The 12839-nt window shown below is 38.5% G+C and overlaps 1 protein-coding gene across 1 annotated transcript in view; it reads right to left on the reverse strand.

The window, feature by feature from the left end:
- The window catches only part of VWDE (von Willebrand factor D and EGF domains), a 42284-nt gene extending 40475 nt beyond the window's left edge, over positions 1-1809 (reverse strand). Inside the window, exon 1 of the mRNA XM_072413425.1 lies at positions 1606-1809. Coding sequence (XP_072269526.1) covers positions 1606-1809 — 204 coding nt within the window. The remainder of the gene's footprint in view (positions 1-1605) is intronic.
- Positions 1810-12839: the final 11030 nt, after the last annotated feature.

A 12839-nucleotide genomic window follows, 5' to 3' on the forward strand; every position in this document is an offset into this window, starting at 1 on the left:
TCACATAAATATTGAATTTTTTAATACACTGAAGCAGGATATTTGTTCTTTTTATGCTGATTTACATTAACATAAAAAGTAAACTATATAAATCTGGCTCTGTGGTTAAGTTTTTATTATATATATCATAAAACTTCCTCTCTGTTTATATATAGCATATAAATATTGATTTTGCATATAAATGGTAAAATCCAGACAGATCTAAACAAAACAAGTTGCCCTGTGTTCATTAATACATCTTATTGTATCTGTGACCTGGTACAACAAGGCTGAAATAGAAGATGAAGAAGCTTTAGCTTCCAATATGCACATTTAACAGAAAACAAATGTAGTTTGGGTTGGGTTCAACTTTGGTTTGGTTTTAGCTTTGGTTTGGGTTCAGTTTTGGATTGGGTTTAGTTTTCGTTTGGGTTTAGCTTTGGTTTAGGTTCAGTTTTGGATTGGGTTTAGCTTTAGTTTGAGTTTAGCTATGGTTTGGGATTACCTTTGGTTTGGGTTTAGCTTTGGTTTGGGTTTAGCTTTGGTTTGGGTTCAGTTTTAGATTGGGTTTAGCTTTAGATTAAGTTTAGCTATGGTTTTGGATTAGCTTTGGTTTGGGTTTAGCTTTGGTTTGGGTTTAGCTTTAGTTTGGTTTTAGCTTTGGTTTGATTTCAGTTTTGGATTGGTTTCAGCTTTGGTTTAGGTTCAGTTTTGGATTGGGTTTAGCTTTAGTTTGAGTTTAACTATGGTTTGGGATTAGCTTTGGTTTGGGTTTAGCTTTTGTGTGGGCTTAGCTTGGTTTGGGTTTAGCTTTGGTTTAGATTTAGCCTGGTTTGGGTTTAGCATTAGTTTGAATTTAGCTATGGTTTGGGATTAGCTTTGGTTTGGGTTTAGCTTTGGTTTGGGTTTAGCTTTGGTTTGGGTTCAGCTTTAGTTTGGTTTTAGCTTTGGTTTGATTTCATTTTTTGATTGGTTTCAGCTTTGGTTTGGGTTCAGCTTTGGTTTGGGTTCAGTTTTGGATTGGGTTTAGCTTTAGTTTGAGTTTAGCTATGGTTTGGGATTAGCTTTGGTTTGGGTTTAGCTTTTGTGTGGGTTTAGCTTGGTTTGAGTTTAGCTTTGGTTTGGATTTAGCTTGGTTTGGGTTTAGCTTTAGCTTGAGGTTAGCTATGGTTTGGGATTAGCTTCGGTTTGGGTTTAGCTTTGGTTTGGGATTAGCTTTGGTTTGGGTTTAGCATTGGTTTGGGTTCAGCTTTAGTTTGGTTTTAGCTTTGGTTTGAATTAATCATTGGATTGGGTTCAGCTTTGGTTTGGGTTCAGCTTCATTAGCCCCAACTGGACCTTGCCTGAACCAAAGTAAGGATTGTTGGAGCAATGTTACCAATCATCTACTGATTTAGAATTTGGACACAAAGTCAAATGGCAATCCATCCCTAAAACATCCAGGATTCACTTCTCCAGACCAATCACAACTCTAGCTTCTGGTTAAACAGACATACCTACTACAATCAACCTTCACAGTTTAGGCATGTGTGTGCACACACCTGACAGTTTTTGAAACTGCAATATCATCCCATAAAAATGCCAACACTTTTCCCCGTTTGTAATCAAGATTAATTGTACCAATACCTCCACGCACTTGGTTGGCATCTCAGCTGGCTTATCAAAGATCATAAATCGGTACCATCCTGCAGAAAGGGAGTGGTCGCAGATCAGTTCATGGATGGCGGACTTCTGTAGCTGGCTCGAGTCAAAGTCCCAACTTCTGTAGGGGTTCTGTAGGATCCTATGTCCAGAGGGTAAGCACTCTGGAGCTGCAGGTATAATTGACATGAAGTGAGGTAAAATATAATATTATTATTATAGATATTTAAAACAATTACATTGCATTTCATTGAAGTTTATAGTTTGGTATACAATAAATGTAATACATGTTTAATTAGCTGCCATTTAAAAACTTTTCTTCATGTAGGAGAGGCAGAGCTTCGGGAAAAAGTCACGTGGAACACTCTAATATTTCTCAGTGAGGGAGAGACATGGTCCATATAAACTTGATCTTCTGTCTTTACATGGACATCTCATTTAGGAATAATGCTTGGTATAGTCTGTCCCCATATTAGTAATCTATAGTATAAGAAGTAGGCATTTCTAACTAGCACCATGTATCGCCACCTTCCAGTTTTGTTGGGGTAACTCTCTATACCCCACACCTTGCAAGTGTTCTAGCTTTCCCTGTCTGTGCTATCATCCATGGCCAATGTGCTATGATGTGCCAATGATCCACTGACTTTAGTTCTTGGACAGAAAATCAAGTGGAGGCCCATCTTTAACGCATCCAATTTGAAACATCATGTGTTTCATCGGTGAGATTTTCCTTTACTTTCAGGATGGATCCAAAGTGAAGAAAATCCCCTGTTAGTCATATGTTGACACAACAAGGATCTCCAGTCTTTATAATTATCTTGGCCTAATTTGTACAGTCTAATTTTTTTTTAGTAAATCAACTCCAGTATCTCCACTAGAAATGCTTTTGGTCCGCAAATAGGATTCCTCCTAAAAACTTTGAACCTAAGCATTTTCACTTTCTCAAAGCTTGCAATAAATGTGTTTGCAATACTTGGATGCAGAATTTTTAAGTAATGGAGGGCATTAAAAGGTAGTATACCGAAACCTGTTCCAGTGTTCCTGCAGATTCCCTGGCTGGTTGTGGTCAAAAGATATCAGAATCCATGAACTGCCATTAGTGCAAACAGGTTCTTGTATATAACTTTTCTGCTCTTATTTTCTAGCATAGTAAACTCATTTTACACAATTAGCCTTCATGCACACAGCATGCAAAATAGTCAAACCCCCTATAACATGGGATCTCTCAACAGGCACCCAAGACATTCTGCTTTACAGTGAAACCTCTCCACATCAGAAGGACTGTATCCCAAAAGGGAGGAGGGTTAATAGGGACTGTCACCCAAGGCAATAACACGTCCAGGGCAGGATGTATACTTTTTGCTCCCCTAGACCAGCTAGCTTGTGCTGAACTCCTTGCTAAAAATCTTTGACACACACAAAACACACCACAGACACTGTTCCATGTAAACAAAAAAGATAGAAAGAGAGAGAGAGAAGGCATGAAAAGAGAAGAGAGGGAGAGAGAATTTATTATTATTAAACAAGATTTATATAGCGCCAACATATTACACAGCACTGTACATTAAATAGGGATTGCAAATGACAGACTAATACAGACAGTGATACAGGAGGAGAGGACCCTGCCCCGAAGAGCTTACAATCTAGCACACAAAAGGATGGGAGATATGTAGTGTGGGAAGTAGTGATGGTTTCAAATGACAGAAGAAGCCGGGTAGGCAAGTTTGAAAAAATGGGTTTTGAGTGCTGGTAGGGAAGATGGGTAAAAGTAGACCGAGAAGGGTGGGAGAGACAGATAAAGGGGACAAATAAATAGGGAGAGAGAGGAGAAGAAAGAAACATAGAAGGGGAGAGGGATAAGAGGATACAGAGAAGGGAGAGGGGAGAGAGATGAAAGGAGAGGGCAGAAAGACAATGGAGAGGAGAGAGAGGAGAGTGGGGAAGAGAGGAAGAGTGGAAAGAAAGGGGGAGGAGGGCAAAAAATGATAGAGAAGGTATAGGGAAGGAAGAAAGGTGAGAGATGAAGAGAAAAGATGAAAGGAGAGAGAAAGAGGAGAGAGGGATAGGGGGAGGGCAGAGTGGGGAGAAGGGATAGAGAAGGAGAAAGAGACAGAGAGGGGAAATATAAAATAGGAGAGGTAGAGATAGAGGGAGAAGAAAGAGAGAGGGGGGTGAGAGGACAGAGATATGAAGAAAAGACCATTCCAGAACTGTGCCGAATTTACCTGTCCATTGATGACAGGCTAACCTGGTATTGGCCAACCAACAAGATAACTTATCCTACACTCCTGTCTGGAGCACACCCAACACATTCTGTAAATACCGCAATTCAGAAAGGCCCCTAAATATAATATTCTATTGGAGGCTTTGCAAAAATAAGAAAATGCAAACAGAGCAAGGCTTTTAAGGATCACATCACTACACCTATACAAAGCTTGCACGGCACCATAAAAACAACCCCTTTTAAACATAACAATGTGTGCTGAGGAACATGTGTTGGGGTGAAGGATTACAGCCACACCAAAAGCAAGTGTTCAATTTTATCCGTTTACCAGATATTAGAACCATAAGTAAACCAAACAAAAATTTTCTAAATAGATAGTGCATTTATATTTTGTGCCACATTCCCTACAGATAATGATAAGTACAAATATAATGACAGAGAAGATACTAAGTCAGTGGAGATTAGTTCTTAGTATAATACAATGCCATGCACCATCCCACTAAATGGAACATGCTGCAGTGATTTATACCGTAATAGAAAGCTACAAGTATTATACACGTCAAAATCAAAAAGCCTAGAAAAGGGTTGTTATTTTTCAGACCTCTTTGATAAATATATAGGTTAAAGGAAAACATATGGATGAGACATCTGGATGAAGGGTTTCAAGGTAATATACAATATTATTTCAAAACAGAATACAGTCACCCCATGCAATAACATCACCAAGGAGTGATCTAAGAAGTCTAATGATCTGGATTTAATATTCTGTGTCCTGAATGGTAACACTTCATATGTTCATCTGTGGATTATGATTCTGAATTAGATGCAGTGAACCGGGACAAAGTTGTTTTGAGGAGAATTTCAAGGAAACAAATTGAACTAATCTGGACAATGCTTTATTTAGTCCTTTTTCCCATTTAGTTCTTGCACACAAATTATTGTGTTGTAGTATTGCAGTCCATTTATTGCATAGGTTGCCAATACACAATGGGCCTTTCAGCACAACTAGACAATTTTTCCCAGTGCACCCCGAGGCATAGATGATTTACATCATCAGATCCATTGGGGTACATCATCGGGCAGCACCATTATGGTGCATTAAAAATGTAAGTTGGAACGTTATTGTAAATGCTGGACACAATGCACTACAACAAGTGCTGTAGTAATATGCGGTAAAAGTATAAATCTGGCCCCATGGTCAGCAAATATACTTAGGTTGGATAATTTGGTAAGCCAAAAAAGTCAAAAAATATTTCAAATAATGAGTGCCTTACATATCTGCATGCAGGCTTTGATCCCCTGAATACCACCTAGGAACTCTCTAAACCCCAACATACTTTATTATCAAAACAGGGGCCAATGTCTGTTGATTCTGGTGACTTTCTGATCAGACTGGACCTCAGAAGCTTTAAAGACTGCTCTCATGTGGGCCAGGACCTTATTTTTAGTATTTCTTCTATTGTCATGAAAAGTTTGTCCCATGCGTGCCGCTCAAGGATTGTGGCTGGACATCCATACCCCATTTTTGAAACCAAATTCCTTTGTCCCTTCATCCTTCTCATTGGTCCCACCTTTTGGTTTGATGAAAAAATCTTGTTAAAATATTTTATTTAATTATCAAGAGTGGCCATGCAAATCTTTTCATCCAACCTCTAAACCAGCTTTCCCAAGGGGAACACTTGAAATAAGTTTCAGGTCTTCAGGACCCCCCTTCTATAATTACTATATCCACAGATCACAATATATTAGTGTGGTGGTCAGTAGGAATAATTCCTCTTACATTGCTGCCCATTGGGAAGAATGTCACCCTTAAGGATAGCCAAAAAGATCATTGGTGGCATGAGAGTTACAAATTACTCATTGCTCAGGGAACCTCTAGCAACCTCTGGAGGAACCCACTCAACCTTTGCTGAGAAACTTCTTTAAACTGTTACATTTGTAGTTTTGAAAAGTTGGTAAGGAAACATAGGAAACTATTTATAAAGAAGTGGCAATCAAAAAAAATACGGACACTTTGTTTGCTTTTCTGATCCCCATTTTAATAATGCCAGATTTAAAACAGAATGCTGGTATGGTGGTGATCATTGAATAATCTCTGTACTATAATTAAGCTAAAATATCAATCAAAATCTCTTTTCACTTAAATAAAGTAACTAATTACCTATTTCCAGCTGCAAAGGCCACTTGAAATTATGCCAAATAAAGACCACAGACTTACTTTGTGTCTCGATCACTACTTTGTAATTTTGGCAAAAGTAGTGATTGGGGTGTTTTAAGCAAACCTCACTGATCTCCATTATGGTCCTATTAATATTCCATAATAATATATCCATTATTCACCACTTTCAAATTGGAGTTCAAGTTGATTGCTACTTTACAAATATGGCGGTCACTAACATTCAACAGTAAAAATGATAAATCTTTGAACTTTTTAACATAACTGGGAAATAACTGTGGTGTGCCGGGGGTGCATGTTTTGCATACACACTTTGGGCCTGATTTATGAAAGTTCTCCAGGGCTGGAGAGAATACACTTTCATAAGTGAAGCTGGTTGATCCAGAAAACATGAAATTGATTTTGAAAATCATTTGCTATTTGCTAGCAAATGCTTTGAATCCTGGACCAGATCCATTCCAGGTTTGCTGGATGACCCAGCTTCACTGCTGAAAGTGTATTCTCTCCAGCTTTGGAGAGCTTTAATAAATTGGGGCCTTTGTGTCTCTCATCCCCATATCAGAAGAGTTCATTACACATTATATTATTTTCCATCATATCTCAGTATTCATCCCTGCAGAATGTTATTTTGTTACAGAAGAAAGAATTGGAGATCCAAACACTGAGCACAGAGAGGTAAATACAACTCGTGTAAACAAACAGAGGGTTCCAGGCAGTGCACAGATGTCAGATATTCACAGTATAAGAATAAGTAATGGGACCTTAGCATTGGTACATGTTCCTAAATTTCCCAACAGCCGTACTGGAGCCATGGATGGGTGTGTGTTATTAAAAAATAGAAAGCCAGCTGCTAAATAATTTTGGTGCAGAAGAGACATCACCTGCAATGAAGGAGCTGTCTGCTTGCAGCGTTTTAGCTTGGTTCCTCTTTACAGTGGTATTTTTTTAAAACATTTATTATTCTTTATAGGTACAATTTTTTATTACTAATCTGAACAATCTGAAAGTGTACACGAAATCTGTACAAGGAATGATGCTTCTTACATTGTATGGCCCAAGGCAATGGCCTATTGACCCTTTGTTTGCTTAACATACAATTTGCTCCAAGGCGGATTCAGCAGAGATTTGTTAAAGACACCTAGTTGACCTCTACAAAAAAAAAATTACTGTAGAAGCGTCTGCTTATTGTCATGTCAGGAATGTCTTTTAGAAGGTGGCAGTATTATGAAATCCTGGACAGTTCAGTCCATTACAAACTGAAAAAAAAAACTTTATTAAAAACACTAAGTTATATAGTTATCATTTAATATGTTAAAACAGATCAAAAATAATACTTCCTCTCCTACCAGAATATGCACTGGTATGTGTATTTCTTCCATTCTGCACTTTGCTGGGTTGAGGTTACTCTGGGAAAGATTGGTCAAAGGGGGGCCAATTTACTAAATGAATATAGCTTTTTCACATAGAAAAGTGAATTATTCCCTTGCATGTGATATTTAATTTAATTTAATGCAGTGTTTTTTAACCAGGGTTTCTGCAGAGGTTGCTGGGGGTTCCTTGGCAATGAGCAACTTGCACTTCTCAGGTCAGTATAAGTGACACCAATGATATTTTGGCTATCTGTAAGGGTGACATTCTTTCCAATGACCACCACACTAATATACTGTGATCTATGGGTATAGTAATTATAGAAAGGGTTCCTTGAAGGCTTTACCTGTCCATTTTTAAGGTGCAGTTCCACACTAATTTTGAAGTGGTGTTGTCCAGAGTAAAGTCTTTTCTAACCAACCTGATCTGACACATGTAAAGATGATTCTGATAATTTTCTTCAGGGAGAAATTGATTAGAATTCTAATCTAATTATTCAAAACTCACCATAATGTCTGAATCATCTACAACTTATCAGAATGTAAAAATGTGGTCTTTTAATATTGGACAGCTGGTGATTTCTAATCAGATTCACCTCATTTTATAAGGCTTGATGTCAGATCAAAAGTGAAATCTGCCAGTTCAGACCTACACACTTACTTTTTATGAGAATACAATATCTTCCTTCTTCTTGGCCTTTCAATATCATTTTGAGTATCAAGATAAACAAACACAATGTAATGAGATGATCTCTCACCCTGTATAATGGAATGATGTTTATATGGGAAGTCAAGGGTGACATTATCAATACGCAGTCAAGTCTAACAAGCTTTACAATTGGGATGTCTCTAATCAGGATTGTAAGGAAATTCATGGTGTTCTTCAATCCTCAGGAGTCTCTGGAGTCTCTTACATGACAAGTTACAACACCCAGGAAAACTTCAAAAGGGCCAGATAAATAGCCTGATAACAGACCATGTGTGCCATTATTATAAAGGGTAGATGAGCTGTGCTTTGTAAAATGAACACCCAGTGCAGAGGACAGATTGCATACATACTCAACATGTCAAGTTATACATCCAGTGGATTCTTCGGGAACCAACAATGCTTTAAAAACTATCTCTTCAAGAACAAAATGACTGTGTTCTCCTGGACTACTTAACTTGGCGTATAGCTTAGGTAACCTGAGTCAATGCACAATGGTGCGCTGTAGGTGACTCTTGAGCAGTGTCGCACAACCAGGGTTCTTCTAGAGCAGTGTCTCTTAACTAGGGTTCCATGGAACCCTAGGGTTTTCAAAGAGGTTACTAGGTGACCCCAATGATCTTTTTGGCTATCTGTAAGGGTGACATTCTTCCCAATGGACAGCAATGTAAGAGGAATTCTTCCTATTGACCACCACACTAATGTACTTTGGATTTTGGATATTGTTATCATCATCAGAGGTTATTATTATTATTATACAGTATTTATATAGCACCATCATATTACACAGTGCTGTACATAGTCGTGTCACTAACAGTCCCTCAAAGGAGCTCACAATCTAATGTCCCTACCATAGACATATGTGATTAATGTAGTCTAAGGTCAATTGTTAGGGAGAAGCCAATTAATCTAACTGCATGTTTTTGGGATGTGGGAGGAAACCGGAGTACCCGGAGGAAACCCACGCAGACACGGGGAGAACCTGCAAACTCCATGCAGATAATGTCCTGGCTGGGGATCGAACCTGGGACCTAGCGCTGCAAAGGCCGGAGTGCTAACCCCTGAGCCACCGCGCTGCCTAAGACCTGAAAGATATTTTAATGGTTCCCCCAATGTAAAATGTTAATAATTGCTGCTCAACAGACTCAATTGCTTCATTCAGAATTTATAGCCATTTGGTGACGTGTTGAATTATTTGTAATGGGCAGACATGGCTATTGCCAAGGACCTATATCAGAGACGTACAACACTTTTTTTGGTAAAAATATGGTTATTAAAAGTCTGAAAATAAATAAATAAAATAAATAAATAAAAATGCTGATTTTTACCATCGAGGACCCAGAGTTGGAAAGTCCTAGTCCATATAATTACAAACTGTACATAAAAGCTATGCTGTTATACTATTTTCATATTTAAATTAGATTAATATTATTGGAGAGCCAATTACAACCATTGACAGATATAAGAATATCATTGTTGAATAAAGCAATACAGTCTTTTGAGCAGCCTTTATTAACCTTTTAACATGGGGGAACCTTTAAAATATTTTCCAGCTTAGGGAATGCCTTATGATTATGATAACAAAATCCAAATGTTATCTTAGTTTTCTATAGTTGGAGTTTGTGACAACAGCAAGAAGTTGAAAAGCTCGGCTAAGGGTAACCGTGAACGTATTGCCTATATGTCTCAGTTTGTTCTATGGCCATTCAGCCAGACCAGCCCAAAAAATCTGTAATCTGAATATTCTGAATCTGAAAACCATTGATGTCAAGGAGGAAGAAGATTTTGGTGAGTTGGTCTGTGGCGATAAGGAAGACCAAAAATTCTCTAAGGAAAATATAAAAAGAGGAAAATATGCCCAGTGGTGGGAAGCGTCATTTGATTTGGCTTGGATGGTAAATTGAGAAAAACACAAATCCTTAAAATTACTGCTAGTTTGAGTAGGTAATTTTTTCAGCTTTAGGTCTGGGTTATGTAATATTATTATACAGTATTTATAAAGCACTATCATATTACACAGCGCTGTACAAAGTCCAAAGTCTTGTCACTAACTGCCCCTCAAAGGAGCCCACAATCTAATTTCCCTACCATAGTCATTAATGTAGTCTAAGGTCAATTTTTTTGGGGAGAAGCCAATTAACCTCAGTGCATCTTTTACGATGTGGGAGGAAACCCACAAAGACATGGGGAGAATCTGCAAACTCCATGCAGATAGTGTCCTGGCCTAGATTCAAACCTGGTATCTAGGCTGCAAAGGGCAGAGCGCTAACACCTGAGCCACCGTGCAGCTTCCTCTCAAGCTTATCAAACACAGTTGCAGTTTGTAATAAAATCTTAAGATCAGGCTCTGCACCCCTCTTTCCCAGCAACCAATTTGTGGCTGATAAGTATGTATTTTGTTTTCTACTTATCTTTTCCAAAATATTTTCGGGTGGGTCTTTTGCTCAAGTTTCTTTTAAATCAGCTTTCAGGGGTTGTCTCTAAGTGTTATAAGGGGGTCCATGATACCCTGTTCTTAGATTATGTCCCGGTTCTTCTAAGTGAAGTTACACTTGGCAAAAGTAGTGCAAAATTCTCACAAGTTCCCAAAGCAACTGGGGTTTACCGCATCCCCTAATGGGAGAATGGATTTAGCTGCAGGACAGTTTTCCATCAGGGCTTCATTTGTACTTTTGCCTCACTGGGTCTACTTTAATAAGGCTCTCCAAGCTCTCCATCAGTGATCCAGCAAACCTGGAACAGATCTGCTCCAGAATAGAAAACATTTGCTAACAAATAGCAAATTACTTTTACGAAAGCCATACCAGGTTTGCTGGATCACCCAGCTTCACTAATGAAAGTGTATCCTCTCCAGCCTTGGAGAATTTTATTAAATCAGGCCCATTGTGTCCATCTGACTTTGCTTTGACCACAAGGTCAAACATGGTACCTGCAAATGGCACAGTGGGCCAATATTCAGGCAACAAAAAACTGCACAAAATGTGGAAAAACAGCAATAGTGAGAATTGCTCTGGCATGCGGGTTGGCATTCTGGATCTTGTCGTTATATGCCAACATGTATTACTGACAGCAACCTGAAATGTGGGAAACTTAAAGCTGCCCCTGGCATTCCTACCACCTTACAAAAGCCAGAATACCAAAATGTGAGACTCAGGGTGGGTGATAGAAGAACATCAGACTGAATGACAGGGCAGACCAAAAACAGAAAGCATCTAGAACTACTGAAAGTGCAGAATAATGAACTTTCTCCAGCCTGGATGTCCTAAGCAGTGGAGTTCAGCAGCAGGGACAGGTGTATACATCGCTTGCTTTGTTTCAGTTGGTAAAAAGTCATAAAATCTCTTTAATGTTATACTAAAATTCTAAAGCACTACATACACGATATAAACACACCTTGTTTATTTAAAATATCATTTGTTTTTCTTATTCCTTATGAACTGAAATATAGGAGCTGCTTTAAGTTGCATTGCTACCCTGATCCTGGTTCCTTAATCATGAAAAGAACAAGCAAGCAGACAGTGAAGCCTGAAATCCCATGCTGCATATTCATCCAATGCCAATTATTCTGTAAGTGATGGATAAGGAATGAGAATTCCTTATGTTATAAATGCAGGCAGTGCTTACTGCTAAGAAGGGCAATGCAGCATTTGTGCTATAATGGTAGCCTGGTATGTAGCATTTTCAGAAGGAGAGCAGCGTCTGCCAGCTTGGACAACTGAGAACGATCCATGTGGTTTTTCCTGTGACTGATATTTGCTCAGCTATGAAAAAGGGAATCAAATATTACTTTTCGCTTTATGGTTCAGTATTACCTTCAAATGTTCTACTATGCATAGGGCTATATAAGCACACAATATAGCCATCCTAACACCAGACAGTGATCCTGCATCTCTTCAGTAACACTCCCCAAATGAAATTGGAGTCATTTCCAAACTCCCAAGTCAGTGAATAATTTCCATTTTTTTAGATGATTAGCACAAATTCACAACCTGGATCCCTTCTCCTTACGCGTTTCACCTACAAAGCTGGTGTTGATCATGAAAATGACAAATTAACAGAAATCCATATTGAAAACCAATCATATGGGCTAACACCTCCCTTCCCACGACTGTCCTGCTGATCCGTTGATTTCAGAACTCTTAAAGGCAGTGAACTGAAGAGCTTGCACTTCTTTTTTGCATGCCTGTTCTAAAACTCAAAATATAGAAACCAGAGACAGCCGGGCACTGAGCATCTTCAGTAGGTGGTCAGTTGTGAAAGTCTTCCTCCTGGTACAGGTAGGTACATTCTATTTATGAAATGTTTAGTACAACTGATCAACTCAAAAAAAAAAGTATCTGTGCATGCATTTGGTAGATAATTAAAGTGCATTTCGGAGAATTACCAACAAATTCAATTTTTGGCATATCAATTCATGTATCATATCCTCAATGGTATTAATAATTTCTCCTTAACAATGTATTACAATAATTCTGTAAATTACAGAAATAAAATAACTGTAACAATTCCATTAATAGAAGTGATGATAAATGGTTACCTTGCTGACAGGCGGCCACATGCAGGATGGTCAGTATAATCCATAGGGCATAGCAGGGTGCAGGGAAGTTTGGAAACATTGTAACACCAGGGATAAGAGAATAGGGATGCAGATGGAGCCCCCTGCACAGGGTAAACACAATCCAAATTGTTTTCTTTACTGATGATGAAGTGTAATAGTCACAGTGGTTGGGATCCCATCAGAGGTCA

Source organism: Pyxicephalus adspersus, chromosome 5 (genome assembly GCF_032062135.1).
Source record: "Pyxicephalus adspersus chromosome 5, UCB_Pads_2.0, whole genome shotgun sequence".
NCBI classification, from domain to species: Eukaryota; Metazoa; Chordata; class Amphibia; order Anura; family Pyxicephalidae; genus Pyxicephalus; species Pyxicephalus adspersus.